We start from the raw sequence: 22,143 nt of genomic DNA, 5'->3' as shown, positions 1-22,143 counted from the left end.
AATTAAATTTAAAAAAGAAAAGAAATAATTTGATATTTAAAAAAAAAATCTTTTAAGGGGCTTAAAATCCTTCCTGATCTGGCACTTGCTTATCTCCCCAGCTTCATTTCACTTCAATCCTCCCCTTGCAGTAAATGTTAATGAACACCAAAATTAACTTCATTTCTTCCCAAAGGCCCTCAGCCTGGGCCCCTTAAGTTAACTCATGCTTCCCTTTAGGCTTTACCGTAAATGTCCCTCTGTCTGGAAAACTTTTCCTGACTCCTCAATTCTGTGTTACGTGTCCCTCATATGTACTCTTTCAGTAGGGCATTTGTTAAGACAATGAAACTACTCTGTATGATACTATAATGGTGGATATATGTCATTATACATTTGTCAGAACCCACAGAATGTACAACACCTCGAATGAACACTAATGTAAACTATAGGCTTTGGGTGATTATGATTTGTCAATGTAGGTTCATCAATTATAACAAATGTATCACTTGGTGGGGGATGTTGTTAATGGGGGAGCTATGCATGTTTGGGGGGATATATGAGGGGTAAATCTCTATACCTTTTTCTTTATTTTCCTGTGAACCTAAAACTGCTCTAAAAACGAAGTCTTAAAAAAAAAAAAGGATATACACACGTGTGTGCTTGTTTACACACGTTTTTAAATATTACTTCTACATAAAAGAACTTTAAGCAATTAATAGCAATTACTGAAGGAGTCTGCATAATTTCCAGGTGTTGAAAAGGAAAAGCACTTGTATCTATTCAAAGTGGAATTCTTGGGACACCTGAGTGGCTCAGTCAGTTAAGTGTCTGCCTTCGGCTCAGGTCATGATCCCAGGGTCCTGGGATTGAGTCCTACATCAGGCTCCCTGCTCAGCGGGGAGCTTGCTCCTCCCTCTGCCTGCCACTCCCCCTGCTTGTACTCTCTGTCTCTCTCACTCTCCGTCAAATAAATAAATTCCTAAAAACAACAACAACAAAGTGGAGTTCTTAATTCAACCAACAAACATTTAGTGAGTGCCTAAAACTAGGATAGTCACCAGGGATATAATGGTGAGGTCAACATATATGTACTTCCTGTGCCCACAGAGCTTATACTCTAGAGATGGCATCACAATCAATCACAGGAATAAAAGAAATACCAAGAAAACAAAGACCTGCTGAAATAAAGATTATGAGTAAGTCAAAAGGGAGAGTTTTAGATAGAGGGGGATTAAAGCCTTTATTAGAAGCCACACTTAAACAGTGTCCTCAAGGATGAGAAGGAGCCAACCTTATCAAGAGCTAGGAACAGAGCCTCCAGAGAGAGGAACAGCCTGTAAAAAAAGACTTGGTGGAAGAAGACCAACAAGGCTGGGGATTATAGTTTTCAAGGTGAAGATATAGCAGGAGTCCATCATTCAGGACTTTTATAGATCACTGATACACAAAGAAGAAGCCATTTAAGCATTTAAAGCAATGGAGTGACATTTATATGCAAAAGGATTTAAGGTTTACAAAAGACATTTATATTTATTTTTATTTTATATTTAAATTCAACATATACGGTATTATTAGTTTCAGGGGTGGAATTTAGTGATTCATCAGTTGCATATAACACCCAGTGCTCAATACATCCAAGTGCCCTCCTTATTGCCCATCACCTAATTACCCTATGCCCCCACCCACCACCCCTCCAGCAACTGTTTCCTATAGTTAAGAGTCTCTTATGGTTTGCCTCCCTGTTTTCATCTTACTTTCTTTTTCCTTCCCTTCCCCTATATTCATCTGTTTTGGTTCTTAAATTCCACATGAGTGAAATCATATGGTATTTGTCTTTCTCTGACTGATTCATTTCACTTAGCATTATACTCTAGATCTATCCATGTTGTTGCAAATGGCAAGATTTCATTCTTTTTGATGGCTGAGTAATATTCCATTGTGTGTGTGTGTGTGTGTGTGTGTGTACCACATCTGCTTTATCCATTCATCTGTTGATGGACAGCTGGGCTTTCCATATTTCGGTGATTGTGGACACTGCTGTTTGTAAACAGTAGGGTGCATGTGTCCCTTTGAATCACTATGTTTGCATCCTTTGGATAAATAGCTAGTAGTGCAAATGCTGGCTGGTAGGGAATTCTATTTTTTAACTTTTTGAGTTTTCCAGAGTGGCTGCACCAGTCTGCATTCCCACCTACAGTGTAAAAGGGTTCCCCTTTCTCTACATCCTCACCACCATCTGTTGTTTCCTGACTTGTTAATTTTAGCCATTCTGACTGATGGTGGTTTTGATTTGTATTTCCCTGATACCAAGTGATAATTACATTTTTCAAAATGATTAACTCTGGGTGCTATGTGACCTATTCAGTGAAATGAACCTGGACTTACCTGCCCTGATAAAAACCAATTTATTCCTTGCCATAGATGAGGAAACTGAAGCTCAAAGAGGTTATATTCACTAACTAGGTCGCATAGTCAAACCCAGCAAGGAGTCCAAAAAACCTGAGCTCTCTCCCATCTGCCACACATACCAAAGAACCCTGCACTCACTTACTCACCCATTCAGCCCCATTGAATCAAAAGTGCACTGGCTTCACAACTGTCCTCCTGAAACAATAAAAAAACAAAAGTGTGTGGTGATTTTTAGATGTGTCCACAATTTTTTTTTACTAGGAAGCCAGCCTAATTCTCCCTCCCTTGAATAACTTAAAATTCCTTCTGTTTCCGACACTGATGCTCTTCATCACTTGAACACTATATTTATGACTCCTTTTTGTGGCAGAGTTTCTCTATGGGATCTCATTTGCATTTTTGAAAAATTGTAGCTTTATTGAGATATGATTTATATACCATACACTCATCTAAAGCACATTTGTTTTTAAAATAATTTTGGGGGGTGCCTGACTGGCTCAGTCAGTGGAGCGTGCAACTCTTGATCTCAGGGTTGTGAGTTCAAGCCCCATGTTGGGTGTAGAGACTACTTAAAAATAAAATCTTTAAAAATAATAATAATTTAAAAATAAAATAATTTTTGAACTTGGGAGCTATCAAATTTAGCCCAGAATTAGTACAACTGGCTTTTCTTGAGTTTGTTCACCTGGTAAATACTTACCAATTTCCTTAGTTGGCTCATTCATTTAACCGAAGTGACAGAGATGGGAAGGGACCTAGGCCTAAAGGAACTGTCATACAACTGAGAAAAGGATCTTAGGAGACTGTTTCTCCTCCCTTTGGCCTCATCTCTAAATCTTGTTTATATAAATTTGGTAAGGACTATGAAAAGTAAAAGCACTTATATCTATTCAAAGTGGAATTCTTGGGAAGCCTGGGTGGCTCAGTAAGTGTCCGCCTTCGGCTCAGGTCATGATCCCAGAGTCCTGGGATCAAGCCCGCATTGGGCTCCCTGCTCCACGGGAAGCCTGATTCTCCCTCTCCCACTCCCCCTGCTTGTGTTCCCTCTCTCGCTGTGTCTCTCTCTGTCAAAGAAATAAATAAAATCTTAAAAAAAAAAATAAATAAAGTAAGCTAGAGAAAAGAAAATATTAAAATCATAAGGAAGAGAAAATAATTTATAATATTGTACTGTATTTATAAAAAACAATACTTTATAGGGGGCACCTGGGTGGCTTAGTCGGTTAAGCGTCTGCCTTGGGCTCAGGTCATGATCCTGGGATCGAGCCCCGCATTGGACTCCCTGCTCAGTGGGAAGCCTGCTTCTCCTCCCACTCCCCCTGCTTGTTTCCCTCTCTCGCTGTGTCTCTCTCTGTCAAATAAATAAAATCTTAAAAAACAAAACAGAACAAAACAATTCTTTATAAGTGGATCTGTGCTGTTCAAGGGTTGACTGTATTATTAACTAAAGCCCAAAGTTTACATTAGAATCCAGTCCTTGTGTTATATGGGTTTTGACAAGTACATAATGACATTTATCTACCATTATAGTATTTTATAGAATAGTTTCATTGCTCCAAAAATCCCCTCTACCTTTTCATTCCTTTCTCCCTTTTTCTTCCTGAATTTTTTAGCAACCACAGATCTTTTTAGTCCCCATAATTTTTCCTTTTCCAGAGTGTCATATAGTTGGAATCACATGGTATATAGTATTTTCAGATTGGCTTCCTTCACTTAGTGATATTCTTTGAAGGTTCCTCTATTTCTTTTCATGGCTTGATACTTCATTGATTTTTATTGCTTAATAATAATCCTTTGCATGGCTATATCATAGTTTATCCATTCACCTATTGAAAGATAACTTCGTTGCTTCCACTTTTTGGCCACTTCAAATAAAAAATTTACTATATTTAGCTGCTAAAAACATTATGTGAAGGTTTTTGTATGGACTTAAGTTGTCAGTTCTTTTGAATAAGTACCAAGGATTGCTGGATCATATGGTAAGAATATGTTTAGCTTTGTAAGAAACTGCCAAACTGTCTTCCAGTGTGGCTGTACCATTTTACATTCCAACCAGCAGTGAACTAGAGTTCTTGTTGCACCACATCCTCACCAGCATTTGGTGTTGTCAGTGTTTTGTGCTTTCCATTCTGATGGTGTAATGGTACCTTATTTGAATTTGCAGTTCCCTAATGGCATATGATCTTGAGCATCTTTTCATATGCTTATTTGTGATCTGTATGTCTTTGTGAGGTATCTGTTCAGATCCTTTGCCCATTTTCTTTTTCTTTTTTTTTAAGTAAGCTCTACACCGAACTTGGGGCTTGAACTCAGGGCCCTGAGATCAAGAGTTGCATGCTCTACCGACTGAGCCAGCCAGGTGCCCCCATTTGCCCATTTTTAATTGGGATTATTTTCTTGTTTAGTTTCAAGGTTTTTTTGTTTTGTTTTTAAAGATTTTATTTTTTTATTTATTTGAGAGAGAGAGAGAAACAGCATGAGAGGGGAGAGGGTCAGAGGGAGAAGCAGGCTCCCCACTGAGCCGGGATCCCAATGTGGGACTTAATCCCAGGACCCCGGGATCATGACCTGAGCCAAAGGCAGTCACTTAACCAACTGAGCCACCCAGGTGCCCCTTAAGGGTTTTTTTTTAATATTTTGGATAAGAGTCCTTTTTCAGGTATTTGTTTTGTGAATATTTCTCCCAGTCAGTAGCTTGTCTTTTCATTCTTTTAACAATGACTTGCAGAGCAGAAGTTTTTAATTTTAATTAAGTCCAGCTTATCAATTTTTCTTTCATGGATTGCACCTTTGGTGGTGGATCTGAGACATCATTACCAAACCCAAGGTCACTTAGATTTTCTCTATAATACCTTCTAGTAGTTTTATAGTTTTGTGTTTTCCATTTAGATCTATCATTCGAGTTAATTTTGTGATAGGTGTGAGGTCTGTGTCTAGATTCACTTTTTTGCATGTAGTATCCATTTCTTCCAGCACCATTTTTAGAAGAGACAATCCTCCACTGTGTATTGCTTTTGCTCCTTTGTCAAAGATCAGTTTGATTATTTTTGTGTGGACCTATTTCTAGGCTTTCTGTTCTGTTCCATTGATCTATTTGTCTCTTCTTTTACCTGTACCACACTGTCTTGATTACTGTAGCTTTATAGTGAGTCTTAAAGTTGAATAGTGTTAGTCATCCAACTGTGTATTTCTCTTTGAAATATGTGTTAGCTATTCTGGGTCTTTTGCCTTTTCTTATTTTCTTTCTTTTTTTTCTTTTTTTTTTAAAGATTTTGTTTATTTTTGAGAGAGAGAGAGAGAGATGAGTGGAGGGAGGGGCAAAGGGAGAAGCAGTCTCCCCCATGAGCAAGGAGCCTGATGCGGGACTCTCCCTCTGGCCCACTGCACGTCACCAGTGTCTCCTTAGAATGAGTCTGTATAATCATCTGGTGCCCTGGCTTTTGTGGCTGCTGCCTGGGGATACACCCCGTGATTGCCTGATTCTGGTGGCTAGCAGGGCTTGTGTTTGTGAGTCCCACAAGACTATAACAGTTTTTAGACTATAACCCTGAGGGCTTAATGCAGAAGGAACAGATTAAAAAGCCCTGCTTTCAGTCTCCCTGAAAGTGATCTACTTGCACACTTGAAAAGCTGCTGCCTGAAGGTCCAGCTTCTAGTTAGCCTTAATCGAAATGCTGACTTAGGTCCTCCCCTTTGGGTCACTGATAGGTGTTGGCCCATCCTTAACTACTGGGAACCACTAAGAACAAAGAAGGTGGCTTGGACAATCAAAAAGATTTGAGAAACAGCTAAGAGCTAGGGCCTCACTGAGCAGTAAGGTTCATCTATAGGAGACTACTCTACCAGGACTAGGAGAGGTGGATGTTTTATCCAATACACAAAAACCAACAGAGTCAAGGAAAATGAAGAAACAGAGGAATATTTTCTGACCAAAAGAACAAGGTAAAACTCGAGAAACAGTGGTAAATGATTTACTTGATAAAGTGTTAAAAATAATGGTCATAAAGTTGGTCACTGAGGTCAGATAGCCTTTAGAATTGAAGGAGTGATAAAGAATTTTCCAGACAAGCAAAAATTGAAGGAGTTTATCACCACTAGACTAGCCTTAAAATAAATGTTAAAGGGACTTTTTTAAGCTGAAACTAAAGGATCGTAATTACTAACAGGAAAACATATGAATGTATAAATCTTGTAAAGGTAAATATATAATTAAATCCAGCATTCTCTAATGTTGTAATGGTGGTGGGTAAATCACTTATAAATCTAGTATGAAGGTTAAAAGAGAAAAGTAGTAAAAATAACAAGCTACAATAATTTCTTAATGGATACCCAAGGTAAAAAGATGTAAGTTGTGGCATCAAAAACATAAAATGAGGGGGTGTGTAAAAATATAGAGCTTTAATGTGCATTTTAAGTTGTTATCAACTTAAAATAGACTGTTGGAGGTATATTTTATATAAGCCTCATTGCAACTACAAAGCTGAAAGCTTTTACATGAAAGAGAAAGTGAAAGGAATCTAAGCACACACTAAAGAAAATCATCAAGTCAGAAAGGAAGAGACAAAGGGAACAAGAAAAGAACAAAGGAATTATAAAACAGCCAGAAAAATAGTTAACAAAATGGTAATAGTAAGTCCATATATATATCAGTAATGACTTTAAATATAAGTGGACTAAATTTCTCCAGTCAAAAGACATAAAGTGGCTTAATAGATGAAAAGATAAATCTGACCCAACTATATGCTGTCTACAGGAGACACATCTGCTTTAAGGACACACACAGACTGAAAGTGAAGAGATGTTAAAAGATATTCCATACAAATGGAAACCAAAAGAAAGCAGTAGTAGCTATGCTTATATCAGACAAAACAGACTTTAAGACAAATACTCTAATAAGAACAAGGTCATTATAATGGTAATGTTGTCAGTTCAACAAGATGATATAACTTCTGTAAATATTTATACACCCAACATAGGAGCTCTTAAATATATATAAAGTAAATATTAATAGACCTGAAGGGAAAAATAGACGGCAATGCAGTAATGGTAGGGACCTTCAGTACCCCACTTTCAATAGTGGGTGGATCATCCAGATAGATATTCAGTAAGTAAACATTGGACTTAAAGTATATGCTAGACCAGATGGACTCAACAGACATTTACATAATGTTCTACTCGACAGCAGCAGAATACCCATTCTTCTCCAGGGTAGATCATATGTTAGGTCACAAAACAAGTCTTAATAAATTTAAGAAGACTGAAAGCATATCAAGCATTTTTTCTTTCTTTCTTTCAAGATTTTATTTATTTATTTATTTATTTATTTATTTTAAGATTTTATTTATTTATTTGACAGAGAGAGACACAGCAAGAGAGGGAAAAGCAGGCTCTCTGTGGAGCAGGGAGCCCGATGCGGGGCTTAATCCCAGGACCCTGAGATCATGACCTGAGCTGAAGGCAGTACTTAAACAACTTAGCCACCCAGGTGCCCCTATTTATTTGGCAGAGAGAAGGGGAGAGAGCAAGAGCCAGGGGGAGAGGGAGAGGGAGAAGCAGACTCCTCACTGAGCAGGGAGCCTGACGTGGGGCTGGATGCAGGAACCCTGTGATCATGACCTCAGCTGAAGGCAGATGCTTAACCAACTGAGCCACCCAGGTGCCCCTCAAGCATCTTTTCTGACCACAATGGCATGAAACTAAAAATCAATTACAAGAAAAAATGGAAAATTCAGAAATACGTGGTGGAGATTAAACAGCATGCCACTGAACAATCAATGGGTCAAAGAAGAAGTCAGCATAGTATTGGAAGTCCTAGCTGGAGCAATTAGTCAAGAAAAAGAAATCAAGGGGTGCCTGGGTGGCTGAAAACTGTAAAAAACTGTAAAAACTGGGTGGATTTCAAACTGTAATACAAAGTTATAGTAATCAAAGCAGTATGGTACTGGGATAAAAACAGACACATGAGTTATAAGATTTTATTTGTCCTTAATTTGTCCTTCAATTTTTTTATAGTCTTTTAGCACACACACATACAAGCACATGCACACATGGAGATACCATTTTTACTGAATATTTACTCAGTGACCTTCTTTCAGTGTGATACTGCTCTTGAAATTCATCGTATGTTCTATTTTTTTTTTTTTTTTAAGTTTTATTTATTTAGGGGCACCTGGGTGGCTCAGTCGTTGGGCATCTGCCTTCGGCTCAGGTCGTGATCCCAGGGTCCTGGGATCAAGCTCCACATCGGGCTCCTTGCTCCGCAGGAAGCCTGCTTCTCCCTCTCCCACTCCCCCTGCTTGTGTTCCTGCTCTCACTATCTCTTTCTTTGTCTAATTAATTAATTAATTAAAAGATTTTATTTATTTATTTGAGAGAAGGAGCGTGAGCATGAGGGGGTGGGCAGAGGGAGAAGCAAACTCCCTGATGAGCAGGGAGCCTGATTGAGCAGGGAGTCCGACTCGGGGCTCAATCCCAGGACTCTGAGATCATGACCTGAGCCGAGGGCAGACACAAAACTGACTGAGCCACCCAGGTGCCCCAACTTATCCTATGTTCTAAACATCAGGTCAGGCTTCATCTCATTCTTTGAGGAGCTTACAGTGGGGATTTCAGGGATTGTTGTGTGCACTGTTGGCTACTTAACACAAGGGGAATTTTGCTGTGGGCTCTGGGAAGAATTTTCATCCTTACCAAAAAACAGATACATGACGAGAAAGTTTTTTGCTATTGCCCTTTCATTTCTGTTTTAGATACTGGTATGAGAAATGATATCTGAAGCTGAAACTTGTGACCAAGAGGCTGTAAGCCTTCGCACCAAAGCCAGTATGTGGTAGATGAAGGAACAGTAGAAGAGTGTAGTCACTTCAGAGACTCTTTAAAGTTAAATGTACACTTAACATATGATCTAGCAGTCCTACACCTTTAAGCAATTTCCTCATAAGTTATATCAGAAGAGAGAGATTTAGAAGGCTGACTGTCTCTTGTCTTGACTATCAACAAAGGTGTGTGTGTTTTGACTTTAAAATTTAAATATTTACATGCCTCATTTTGATAGTGCCAATATATGAGAATCTGAAATAACAGACTGATTCAATGATTTATTTTCTCTTAACAGATTCATAGCTGTATGTAGTAATTCTTTAAACATTTTCTTTGGTGGTTTTATAATATGACTTAATTTTTTTTAGACTTCATACAGCTTCTCAAAATACTCCTACATAAAGCAGTAAAACCACTTTAGTCATTTCATTCATGATAGAGGACCATACCTATCTCTTCCACAAAGCATTCGTTGTTGCCTTACAAGAGAGTGACTTTGAGCCCCATTTTGGCCTGTTTCTTTTGAATGTTGGCTCAGGGTGATAGTTACTAGAAACATAAGTTTCTCCCATTTCAATGTGATAGAATGCTCTAAGATGTCTTCTAGATATCTTCTAGGAAAATTTTTCACTGACCACTGTTGAAGATAGCCATATTCTTCAACTCTATCATAAACCAGCAGATTTGGCATCAGTTCCCTACCTACAATTTGATGAATTGGAATTTTTAATTTTTCTATTAGCAACAATTCTTTAACCTGCTGGAGAATTCTTATAATTTCCCAGTCAGGAAAGCCATGTGTATACATCTGTTTTTATTCAGTAAGTGTCGCTTTATTAATGGAATGATGCCTTCTGGGAGGCGGTAAACCAGTTCCTGAAATGAATTATAAGTTTGGATTACAAAGAATGTGTGGAGTGTTATACTTGAAAAAATATCTTTCCTCTTAATTTAGGCATGCTTAAATTCATGGACACTATTAGAATTAAGCTTCTTTCTTTTTTTAAGATTTTATTTATTTATTTGACAGAGAGAGCACAAGCAGGGGAGTGTCAGGCAGAGGGAGAGGGAGAAGTCGGCTCCCTGCTGAGCAGTGAGCCCAATGTGTGGCTCAACCCCAGGACCCTGGGATCATGACCTGAGCTGAAGACAGATGCTTAGCTGACTGAGCCACCCCAGGTGCCCCTAGAATTAAGTTTCTTAGGGAACTTGCTGGTATGATTCTAAAAATTTATCATAGCATTTACATGTTTAATAAGTTACAAGTAATTGCCAAATGCCTTATTTACCAGAAAAAGAAACATCTTATTGCATTTATATAATTTCTCTCCCCTCCTTTTTTTATTAACGTATAGTTGATATACAATATTATATTTGTTTCAGGTGTACAGCATAGTGATTCAGCAATTACATGCATTATGAAATGCTCACCACCATAAGTGTGGTTACCATCTGTCACCATATAAAGTTACTACAATATTAATGACTACATTCCTTATGCTGTACTTTCCAACCTTGTGACCTACACATTTTATAACTGGAAGTTTGTATCTCTTAATCTCCTTCACCTGTTTTGCTCATCCCCCGAATCTGCCTCCCCTGTGGCAACCACCAGTTTGTTCTCTGTATTTATGAATCTGTTTTTTTGTTCGTTTGTTCATTTTTTTGTTTCTTAGATTCCATATATAAATGAAATAATATGGTATTTGTCTTTCTCTGTCTGACTTATTTCACTTAGTATAATAGCTTGTAGGTCCACACATGTTGTCACAAACTGGCAACATTCCATTCTTTTTAATGACTAATATTTCATTACACACACACACCCCCATCTTTATCCATTCACCTATTGATGGAAACTTAGGTTGCTTCTACATCTTGGCTATTGTAAATAATGTTACAATAGACATAGGGGTGTATATATCTTTCAAATTAGTGTTTTTGTTTTCTTCAGGTAAATACCCAGAAGTGGAATTACTGGGTCATATGGTATTTCTATTTTTAATTTTTTCAGGAATCTCCATACTGTTTTCCAGAGTTGCTACACCCATTTACATTCCCACCAACAGTATATAGGGGTTTCTTTTTCTTCACATTCTTGCCAATGCTTGTTATTTCTTGTCTTTTTTTTAAAGATTTTATTTTTTATTTTATTTTTTTTAAAGATTTTTATTTATTGAGAGAGAGAGAATGATAGAGAGAGAGCATGAGAGGGTGGAGGGTCAGAGGGAGAAGCAGACTCCCTGCTGAGCAGGGAGCCCGATGCAGGACTCGATCCTGGGACTCCAGGATCATGACCTGAGCCGAAGGCAGTCACCCAACCAACTGAGCCACCCAGGTGCCCTATTTTATTTTTTTTTTAAAGATTTTATTTATTTGAGATAGGGAGAGAGAGCACACAAGTGGGGGGAGGGGCAGAGGGAGAGGAAGAAGCAGACTCCCTGCTGAGCAGGGAGCCTGACCCAGGCTTGATCCCGGGATCCCATACTCATGACCTGAGCCGAAGACAGACACTTAACCAACTGAGCCACCTAGGTGCCCCAAGATTTTATTTTTAAGTAATCTCTACACTGAACATGGGGCTTGAACTCACAACCCTGAGATAAGAGTTGAATGTTCTACTTACTGAGCCAGTGAAGTGCCCCATAATCTTGTCTTTTTGATACTAGGTATTCTGACTGGTGTGAGGTGATATCTCATTGTGGTTTTCATTTGCATTTCCCTGATTAGTGATATTGAGCCTCTTTTCATATGTCTGCTTGTCTTCTTTGGAAAAATGTCTATTCAGGTTTTCTGTCCATTTTTAAATCAGGTTATTTGGGTTTTTTGGCATTGATTTGTGTGAGTTATTCATATATTGGGTATTAATCCTTACTGGATATATCATTTGTAAATATCTTCTCTCATTCAGTAGATTGCCTTTTTGTTTTGTTGATGTTTCCTTTGCTGTGCAAAAGCTTTTTAGTTTAGTCCCAGTAGTTTATTTTTGCTTTTGTTTCCTTCGCCTAAGGAGACATCCAGAAAAATAGTGCTGAAGGCTGACATCCAAGTTTACTGCCTGTGTATGTGTGTGTGTGTGTATTTTGTTTGTTTGTTTGTTCTTAGGAGTTCTCTGGTTTCATGTCTTACATTTAGATCTTTAATCTATTTTGAGTTTATTTTTGTCCATGGTACAAAAAAGTGGAATTCCCCTCCCCCCCCTTTTAAAAGATTTTATTTATTTATTTGACAGAGACAAAGCGAGAGAGGGAACACAAGTAGGGGAAGTGGGAGAGGGAGAAGCAGGCTCCTGCCTGAGCAGGGAGTCCAATGCGGGGCTCGATCCCAGGACCCTGGGATCATGACCTGAGCTGAAGGCAGAAGCTTAACAGCTGAGCCACCCAGGTGCCCCTCCCCTCCCCTTTTTTTACTGTAAAAAAGAAAAAGAGGACAAATCTTACAGTTTGTATTTTACTGCTATCTTTGGAAGTCATTTTTTAAAATTAAAGTTAAAGTATAACTTAATGTTTATCTTGGATGTTCTATTTGACCTGGTTCTTTTTTTTTTTTTTTTTTTTAAGATTTTATTTATTCATGAGAGACAGAGAGGGAGAAAGGCAGAGGCAGAGGGAGAAGCCGACTCCCTGTGGAGCAGGGAGCCCATATACATATGGACTCAATCCCAGAACCTCAGGATCATGACCTGAGCTGAAGGCAGACGTTTAACCAACTGAGGCACCCAGGCGCCCCCATTTGACCTGGTTCTTGAACTAACTTTCTCATATGTTAACTGCTACTAACTGAAAATAAATCATTTAATATCCTTGTGAAATAGAAATCCTAACTATCCTGTCCTAACACTAATGAATTTAAATAATACTAGCTTCTTTCTAGATGAATTCTAAGAGTTTTTAGGGTTAATCAGGATTCTGTTGTACTATTTTGTGTAAATATTTGGTTATGTCATTGAAAATCTGTTTTCTGTTAAGTAAGACCATCATAATTGTTACTCAGTATTTATTAAGTACCAATTATATGCAAGAAACTAAAGGAGATATGACAAGATCCCTAACTCCAAAGGCTTATAATCAAATTGAATATTAGAGTACATATCGATATAATCTGGTACATGTTAAGTGGCAAATATATACATAGTATACACAGTGGTGCTCCAAGTGTTAATAATGAGTTGGTTATAAAAGGTTTCACAAGGGACATAGGATGTGAGTCAGGCCTTTAAGGCAGAAGAGGCCATTCTAGGTATGAGGGCTAACAATGGATGCTCCTTGTGTTTATGTAGTAACTTTTTTTTTTTTTTTTTAAGATTTTATTTATTTCACGGAGAGAGACAAAGCGAGAGAAGGAACACAAAGGGGGGAGCGGGAGAGGGAGAAGCAGGCATCCCGCGGAGCAGGGAGCCCGATGTGGGGCTCAATCCCAGCACCCTGGGATCATGACCTGAGCCGAAGGCAGACGCTTAACGACTGAGCCACCCAGGCACCCCATGTAGTAACTTTTTAATACAAGAATTTAAATAGGGGGTTTAATATTGAAGGGACTCAAATGACAAGCTAAAGAGTTTGCAGTGGGGTAGTAGAAAATAGTTTTGAGCAATGGGTGGTGATAAATAGGATTTTGAAAATTTTAATTGTTCAATTAGTTTGATTTCTTAAATGAGAGGTGCCATATAAAAGTAGTATTAAATATTATTCATCTTTCATAATTACAGATTAGACCATGCTTATGTCACATGCATAGATCAGAAAATTGGTATCTTAAATGTAAGTTTTTTTCCCATGTTTGTGGGAGTTAATGTGATTCTTCTGGGCTACAAGCAGGTGTTAAAAACATCCTTTTCCCAGCTGAACACGATTTTTGACTTTCTGCAGGGTTCTAACTTGGCAAGTACTGTATGTTTTTCTGTACATACATGCAAGTATACATGGATAATGTGGGCTGTACGTGATTACTCCACCTAATGCTTCATGAGTTTAAGTGCAATGGAGAAAGTTAATGACAAGCATGAAAATAACCTCCATCTGTTAGAGTGAACACATATGAAAAATATGAAGAGCAATAGATAAGGTATTACAGTTTTCCAAATCTTATAAATGAAACTATTACACTAGTGATAATTTATGAAAATTTGGGAGTTAGTTGAATAGCTCAAAATTGTCTGGATAGGCTAAGATCCATCTTTTTCCTGTCTTCAAAGAAATTTATAAGATAAGGGAATAAAGTATAGCCTGACAGTTTCTCATACATAGACATAGCTGCACCAGTGAAGACAGAACTATCTAAAACATGTTAAGTTTTATTTCCCTTCTCTTACTAATACTGTCTGAAGGACCTTTAGGAAACAACAAAGATAATTGGAGGATGTTAGATACAATTGCAAAGCTTTAGTCTAGGACTGCTTAGTACCCCTAGGGTTTTGGGAAGTCTTTTCTAGAAGTAGTCTGTGTCATCAGTAACTTGTTTTGGATTGTGTTGTTGCTGTCAGTGCTTGATAAATGGTGGGGATGGAGGAGGGGGGGACAGTAAGTAACTTCATTTATGATAGGTCCTATACAAAGTTGAAGGAAGAGCTTTTAAATGTCCTCAGTTTATTTAACTAGACTTAACCTCACTGTATCTTTCTGTTGGCCAGTGATGAAAAAGGGAGCAAATGGGGGTGCCTGGGTGGCTCAGTCGTTAAGCGTCTGCCTTCGGCTCAGGTCATGATCCCAGGGTGCTGGGATCGAGCCCCGCATCAGGCTCCCTGCTCGGCGGGGGGCCTGCTTCTCCCTCTCCCGCTCCCCCTGTTTGTGTTCCCTCTCTTGCTTTGTCTCTCTCTGTCAAATAAATAAATAAAATCTTTAAAAAAAAAAAAAGAAAGAAAAAGGGAGCAAATGGCTTTCTTGTGGGTCATATGTCCAGTACTAGAAGATAGCATTTATTTATGTATGTGTGTATGTATGTATGTATGTATGTAGGTTCCACTCTCAGTGTGGAGGCCAACACAGGGCTTGAACTCATGACCCTGAGATCAAGAGTTGGATGCTTAACCGACTGAGCCCCCTAGGCACCCCAAAGATAGCATTTTATGTTAAAGGCTTGCGTGTTCCCTTAGCTACTATGGTCTGCAGCCTACTGAGCTTATGTTACCAGATGAATAAATAGTCCAGATGGCTAAACTGTTGGAGAATATAAAACCAAAACCCATTTCAGGAAGCTATCCACTTTGTTCATTTTGGGATAGGATCCATTCTAATTAGTGGTAACTTTCTGAATTTGTTTTAAAATTTAATTTTTAACTGTATGTTTTCTTGATTTTTACCTAGGTTACAAAATACCCTCCTATGCTTGAGATCCACAGACTACATGTCCTACAAGAACAAATCAATGATTTTTCATCTCTTGGCGATACATTAGAAACATAAATATGGTACCAAAAGATCTCCTTAATTTTCTCTGACTACGGTTTATTTGGATGTACTTTTGTATTGAAGAGAAATATACGGACTGAGGCTACTCGTGCAGAGACTCTGTCGTGTAGGATCATGGACCATCCTAGTAGGGAGAAGGATGAAAGACAACGGACAACTAAACCCATGGCACAAAGGAGTACCCACTGTCCCCGACCATCTGGCTCCTCAACATCCTCTGGGGTTCTTATGGTGGGACCCAACTTCAGGGTTGGCAAGAAGATAGGGTGTGGGAACTTTGGAGAGCTCAGATTAGGTAAGGACTTTGGTTATATCAGTGGCTTCCAACAACAACAACAGCTATAATTAGCTTTGGTGTGTTTTAAAACAAGCAGTTATAATTTCATGAGACATTATCTTAAGGAGGACTTGTTATTATAAGAACTAAAGAATTTGTGAAGGGGACTATAGTCACTACCAGTTATAATTGTATCCAAGGTTCATCTCTGTTTGTGTATGATAGGCTTTTAAATTTACCACCAATTCTGAGATTTTATGATGTAGGGAGAGCTGCATACAGATAGCAATAAAATGAAAATTCTGATTTCGTTGGCCTGAGAGGTAGAGCCCTAAATTCTTAACAAACTTCAAGTGACCTAGATATTGTTGGTCCTTGAACCACACTGTGAGGAGGGAGTAAGGCCTTGCTTTAATTCAGACTCTACCCCTTATAAGGGGTAAACCCTTATTGAGTAATACCCAGACTTAGTCTATAAGGATATACGTCCTGTTCAGAGAGGCTTTCCAACTGATACTATGTTTGCATTTCTTTCCTGGAAATAACCAATATCAGGATTGATCTAGAACTCCAGGGAGAAATTATGCAATTTTATTTCCCAGCCAAGGAAATGGATTTTTTAATTTCAAGTATAAATTTATGAGTACGATCATGAAAAATGACAAAACCAGTTTGAAGATGTGAAATTGGGAAGTAGATACAGTAGGTATTTATAAATTTTTCAGTGGCCCTCCCTGGATGAGTTGGGAAGAGAAAATGAAAGATCTTATATGAAGTTGGACATCAGCTTGGAGAATGTGAAGAGGTTCCCTTTTAGGCTAAAGTGTTTGCTTTTTCTCCATAGCTGTTATGGGTATGGATTATTATGAACACCCATTGTAAGAGACTCTGGCCCTTGGGGGAACAGGAGTGTGGAAGGGTAAGATGATTATTGCTTGTCACCTCTGCTATTTCTGATCTTCAAAAGAAGAAGGAAAAAATGTTGTCTCTGGTCCCTCATAGAGAGAATCAGGGAAGCATCACTACCCTAGGGAGAGATCACTGGGTGCACAGTTAAATTTAAGGATGCTGAATATGAATTTATTTTTACTGGTAGAGGCGCCTGGCTAGCTCAGTTGGTAGAGCATGAGACTCTTATTTTTACTGGTAGAAGGCCAGCAGCCTGGAATTTTAAGACCTGACTAGTGTAATGGAAGGCTCTTTATATTTAGTGATGTTCGAGTTAGCAAATCTAGCAGATGCTACTGAGAAGAGTAAGATGTGTAATTTCACACTGCTTGAGTTCCTAGCAACTACTGAGTTGTTTTAGCAGCTAGTTTCGTGAATATTCATTTATGTAATGGATTGACTTCGCTCTAACATCACAGTAGTAACTTGAATTAAATAGATTATGACATAATCATCCACAGAATTACTACTGAGAGGCAGTTTGATGCATATAAATTCTTGCTTTCTCAGAACATCATAAAATTGTTTGATTTCTCTTAAAGATAAAGAACAACTTTAGTCAGTGAAAACTGGAAATCGTCTTGTTTAATTACTTAAGTCTAGATTTGTATTAGATGATCTTTAAGTTTACACAGGAATAGAAAAACTTACTGAGTTAAAAGGATAAATTTGTAGCCCATATGTATTTCAGAGTAGTAGAGTGTGTGTTTTATTTCCTTACATGAATTTAGGATAATTTTGGGAGTTCTCATTTTGGCTTGCCTTGTAGTCAGTAGAAAGACCTTTCTTTTGAAGTGGTTTTAGTCTTGTGTACTTATCAGGTTTTCATTATCCCTGGGACCATTTTGTCATGACATTGTATCTAGGAATACTTTTTATCAACAGAAACCAGAAAAGGTACTTCCAGAATCATTTGACATCTTCCTAACAGGGTATACTATATCCATTCCACTGCTCTTTGGCTGTGATATTAGTAAGTAGGAGATTGTGCAGACAATAGAAGATATAAACTAGAAATTCCGAACTCAAGGCAGGTGCAGATGGGCCTTCACCAAGGCTACCACCTACAAAGCCATGCTTTCTTCTCCACATTCGTTTCTTTCTCTAGCCACACTGTCTCTCTGCCCCTCAAACAGCCAGATACATTTCTGCTTCAGAGCTTTGGCACTTAAAGTTCCCTCTGCTGCAGAATTCTTCCCCCAAATTTTGCTTAGGTAGTTGCTTCTCATCCTTCAGGCTTTATCTTTTGTTACCGTCTCAGAGAAACCTTCAGTGATTCCTGCCCTACCTCCACTTAAAATGGCACATTTCTCCCCTACCTATATTCTATCCCATCAAACACTTTATTTTAGTCATCACATTGATCATTACCTGAAATGATTTATTCATGTTTGTTTACCTGTTAATTGTCTCTCCTTACTTGAATATAACCCCCTTGGAGGGTGGGGATTCTATCTGTGTTATTTACTGTTGTTAATCTGTGGGATGGATAGATAGATAACCAGATGAATGGAAAGAGAGAGAAAAAAACATAGCCTCCTTCAGGCTCCTGGTGGGTGGTAGTTAGTGGCCTTAGTACCACTGGATTTAGGTAGACCTCTGGTTTCCAGATAGAGAAACAAAGAAAATAATGCAATGTTAGTAAATTTTGGTTCTCTGCAAATCTGTTTCTACCCCATCATTCATTTAACAAACATTTCTTTTTTTTTTTTAAGATTTTATTTATTATTTATTTGAGAGAGAGTGAGAGAGAGAGCATGAGCAGAGGGGAGAGGGAGAAGCAGGCTCCCCGCTGAGCAGGGAGCCTGATGTGGGGCTTGATTCCAGGACCCTGGGATCATGAACTGAGCCGAAGGCAGACGCTTAACGACTGAGCCACCCAGGCGCCCCTTAACAAACATTTCTTTCTTTCTTTTTTTTTTTTTTTTAAGATTTTATTTATTTGACAGAGAGAGACAAAGCCAGAGAAGGAACACAAGCAGGAGGAGTGGTAGAGGAAGAAGCAGGCTTCCCGTGGAGCAGGGAGTCCGATGCGGGGCTCGATCCCAGGACCCCGGGATCATGACCTGAGCCGAAGGCAGGCGCCTAATGACTGAGCCACCCAGGAGCCCCTTAACAAACATTTCTTGAATAATTACTATTTTACTAGACTTTGGGAAAGATAGAAAGAATAACAAAGTGTAGTTTCTGTCCTTAAGAATCTGTCTCACAGTCTACTGGTAGAAAGAAAAAAACAAATTATAACATGAAGTGATAAGTATTATAATAGATCATATTAAAAACTGCTTTGGCAGCAGTTAATAAAGGTTTCAGAAAGGAAGTATTATTTGAGAATAGGACAAGACTTCCACTGGTGGGCACAAGGAAGAAGGGCTCTCCAGCAGTAGGAGCACAAAACATTATCAGAGTAGCAACTAGTTAACCCAACTACATGACTGGGTTAATGGATGTGAAGAAAAAAAAGTCATAGATGACTCTATTAGGTAGGTTGGGGCCAGATTGTGAAGTGTTTAGATGGTATTAAAGCATTTGGACTTTATCCTGTAGGCAGTGGAGTAGAATCATCAAGGGTTTTACAACAGAAGAGTGACATGATCTCGTTTGTATTCTAGATAGATTATTCAGGTAGTTGTAAGATTAGATCAGATAAGAAAGAGATTGACATCTTGTGAATTTTGCTCTAATTATAAAACTTGTCACATTGTATTATCTTCCCCCATCTCTTTGCCTCAAGATTAGCCTGATGGTAGTACTTTGCTTCATTAATCTTTATATTCTCAGCTCCTTTTACTGTGTATGGCATATAATGTGTATTTAAGAAATGTTAATGGGTACTTAAGAAATGTTTGTTTGGCTTTATAGTCTAAGTCAGAAATGGCCAGACCTGCCTTAGCTCTTAGCTCTGAAAATGGCAGTGAGATGAAAGGAAGGGATGAATGAGGGAGAAATTTCAGAAGTAGATTGTAGGCAGGCTTTGACCACCAGATGTTTGAGGGGTAGCTTTCAAAGATGACCGAGTTTGCCAGCGTGGAGAGACCAAGTAAATGAGGAAATTTTAATGGAAATAGGAAATAGAGTTTGTTAATATATTGACTTTAAGGAGTGTGCAGCACATATGCAAAAATGTGAATCTGAGACTAAGAAAAGTTTAGGCTTGATAGGGATTAGGAGATCATCACCATGTAGGTGTTAATAGATACGCAGTCACAGATGATGAGATGATACTTTATGGCGTTCGTATGAGTGGGAGAAAGGTACATTTAAGGGATGCTGGAAGAGGAAGAGCTTGAAGAGTAGAGAGGTTGGAAAGTCAGAAGAGTTTTTTCAAATTTTACTTTAGAAGTTTCTCCAGGGACATCTGGCTGGCTCAGTTGGTGAAGCATGCAACTCTTGATCTCGGAGTTGTGAGTTGGAGCCCCGCGTTGGGTGTTGAGATTACTTAAAAATAAAATCTTTTAAAAAAAAATGTTTTTCCAAAGATAACCACTAATTTTATTAAATTAATTTAATTTTCTATAATGTATATCAGGACATATTTTAGAAATGTAATCAAATTGTACTATAAATGTATTTTTATCACTTAATATAGCACGGATTTCTTTTTTCAATTTAAATATAGATCATTCTTGGGGCACCTGGGTGGCTCAGTAGGTTAAGCGTCTACCTTCGGCTCAGGTCATGATCCCAGGGTCCTGGGATCGAGCCCTACATCCAGCTCCCTGCTCATTGGAGAGCCTGTTTCTCCCTCTCCCTCTACTGCTCCCCCTGCTTGTGCTCTCTCTGTGTCTGTCTCTCTGTCAAATAAATAAACAGAAATCTTTAAAAATAAATAAATAAATATAGATCATTCTTTTTTTTTTATGAGGGCGAGCATGCATGCACACACGAGAGATGGCAGGGGAGCAGAGAGAGAAAGAATCTTAAGAAAGCTCCACGCCCATGGGGCGCCTGGGTGGCTCAGACGGTTAAGCGTCTGCCTTCAGCTCAGGTCATGATCTCAGGGTCCTGGGATCGAGCCCCACATCGGGCTCCCTGCTCAGCGGGGAGCCTGCTTCTCCCTCTTCCTCTACCTGCTGCTTCCTCTGCTTGTGCTCTCTCTCTCTCTGTCAAAAATAAATAAAATTAAAAAAAAAAAAAGCAAGCTCCACACCCAGCACGAAGCCCTGTATCGGCTCCATCTCACGACCCTGAGATGACCAGAGCCAAAACCAAGAGTTGGACGCTTAACAAAGTGAGCCACCCAGGCACTCCTAGATCATTCATTTTTAATGTCTGTAGTTATTCTGTGATTTAGCCAAATTATATATACATATAAATTGTTTCTGTTTCTTCATATTATAAATGATACTGTACTGAGCATCCTAATAGATGCCTGTAGTACATCCTTGTAGTACAAACTTGGCTATTTTATTAGGATAAATCCGGGAAGTGTACACTCTTGAGTAAAAGGATATCCATATTTGTGATTTTGTTACATATTGGAAATTTGCCCCCTCGAAAGATGATTTCTCTTTACTTTCTGCCTGTGTCTGCATGTGTGTGCATGGGTGGTTCTTTCCCTACCCCTTCAAAAACCTTGAACATTATTGAGAATCTTTTCATCTATGCTAGTCTGATAGGGTAAAATGGTGTCTTATTAAATGTGTATAGGTTCACGGGTAAAGTTAAATGTCTTTATACACTGATTTATATATCTTCTTTTAAGAGTTGCTTCTTTGTGGCCTTTGCCTGTTTCTCAGTGGAAAGATTATTTCTGTGGAGTCTTACCTGTGTGTATTGCCTCTATAGATAAGGGAATTTTGAAGATTTGAGAAAGAAAGATTGATGAAGGATGATTGTGAATAAAAGGTTGGAGGATACAATGGAATGGAAATAGATGTGCAAGTTGTTTTTCATTAATTGAGAAACATGGGGGCTATTTTGAGGCCTTTTTTTATTTTTTTATTTTTTTATTTTGAGTATTCTGAATCAGGCCTGGAAAGAATCATGTGAACATTAAGTTGTGAATGATTCTATTCCTCCAGAATTAAGAAAATGTTGTCTACATTTAATATAGTCTACAAATAATGGCTTGTTTTTCTTCTTAGTTGCAAGAATAAGTAGATGATATTTCTTTCCCATTCCTAATAGGTATGTACCTATGTTAATGGGAGACCCTTTAGACTAGACAATCTCGCATATAATTTTAATAATTTTCATATTATTCTTGTGAAATAGGACATTGTTAGAGAATCTTTTTACTTGCAAGTAAGAAAATGGAGGCACAAAGAATTCATTTTTTTTTTTTTGCTATTTTTCATC

General features: G+C 38.3%; 1 protein-coding gene across 16 annotated transcripts in view; it reads left to right on the top strand.

The window, feature by feature from the left end:
• CSNK1G1 (casein kinase 1 gamma 1) overlaps positions 1-22,143 on the top strand; it is a 177,668-nt gene that overhangs the window by 58,767 nt on the left and 96,758 nt on the right. For all 16 annotated transcript variants that reach the window (XR_004677284.1, XR_004677283.1, XM_034993950.1 and 13 more), the window contains exon 2: positions 15,513-15,912. Coding sequence is in view for 14 of the 16 variants with exons in the window: in XM_034993950.1 (XP_034849841.1) it covers positions 15,732-15,912 (181 nt within the window). In the remaining 2 variants the exon portion in view is untranslated. The remainder of the gene's footprint in view (positions 1-15,512; positions 15,913-22,143) is intronic.

The sequence above is a fragment of the Mirounga leonina genome, unplaced genomic scaffold (genome assembly GCF_011800145.1).
Source record: "Mirounga leonina isolate KUSES-001 unplaced genomic scaffold, KU_Mleo_1.0 Mir_91, whole genome shotgun sequence".
Lineage (NCBI taxonomy): Eukaryota > Metazoa > Chordata > Mammalia > Carnivora > Phocidae > Mirounga > Mirounga leonina.
This window is presented reverse-complemented; position numbering and strand designations above follow the sequence as displayed.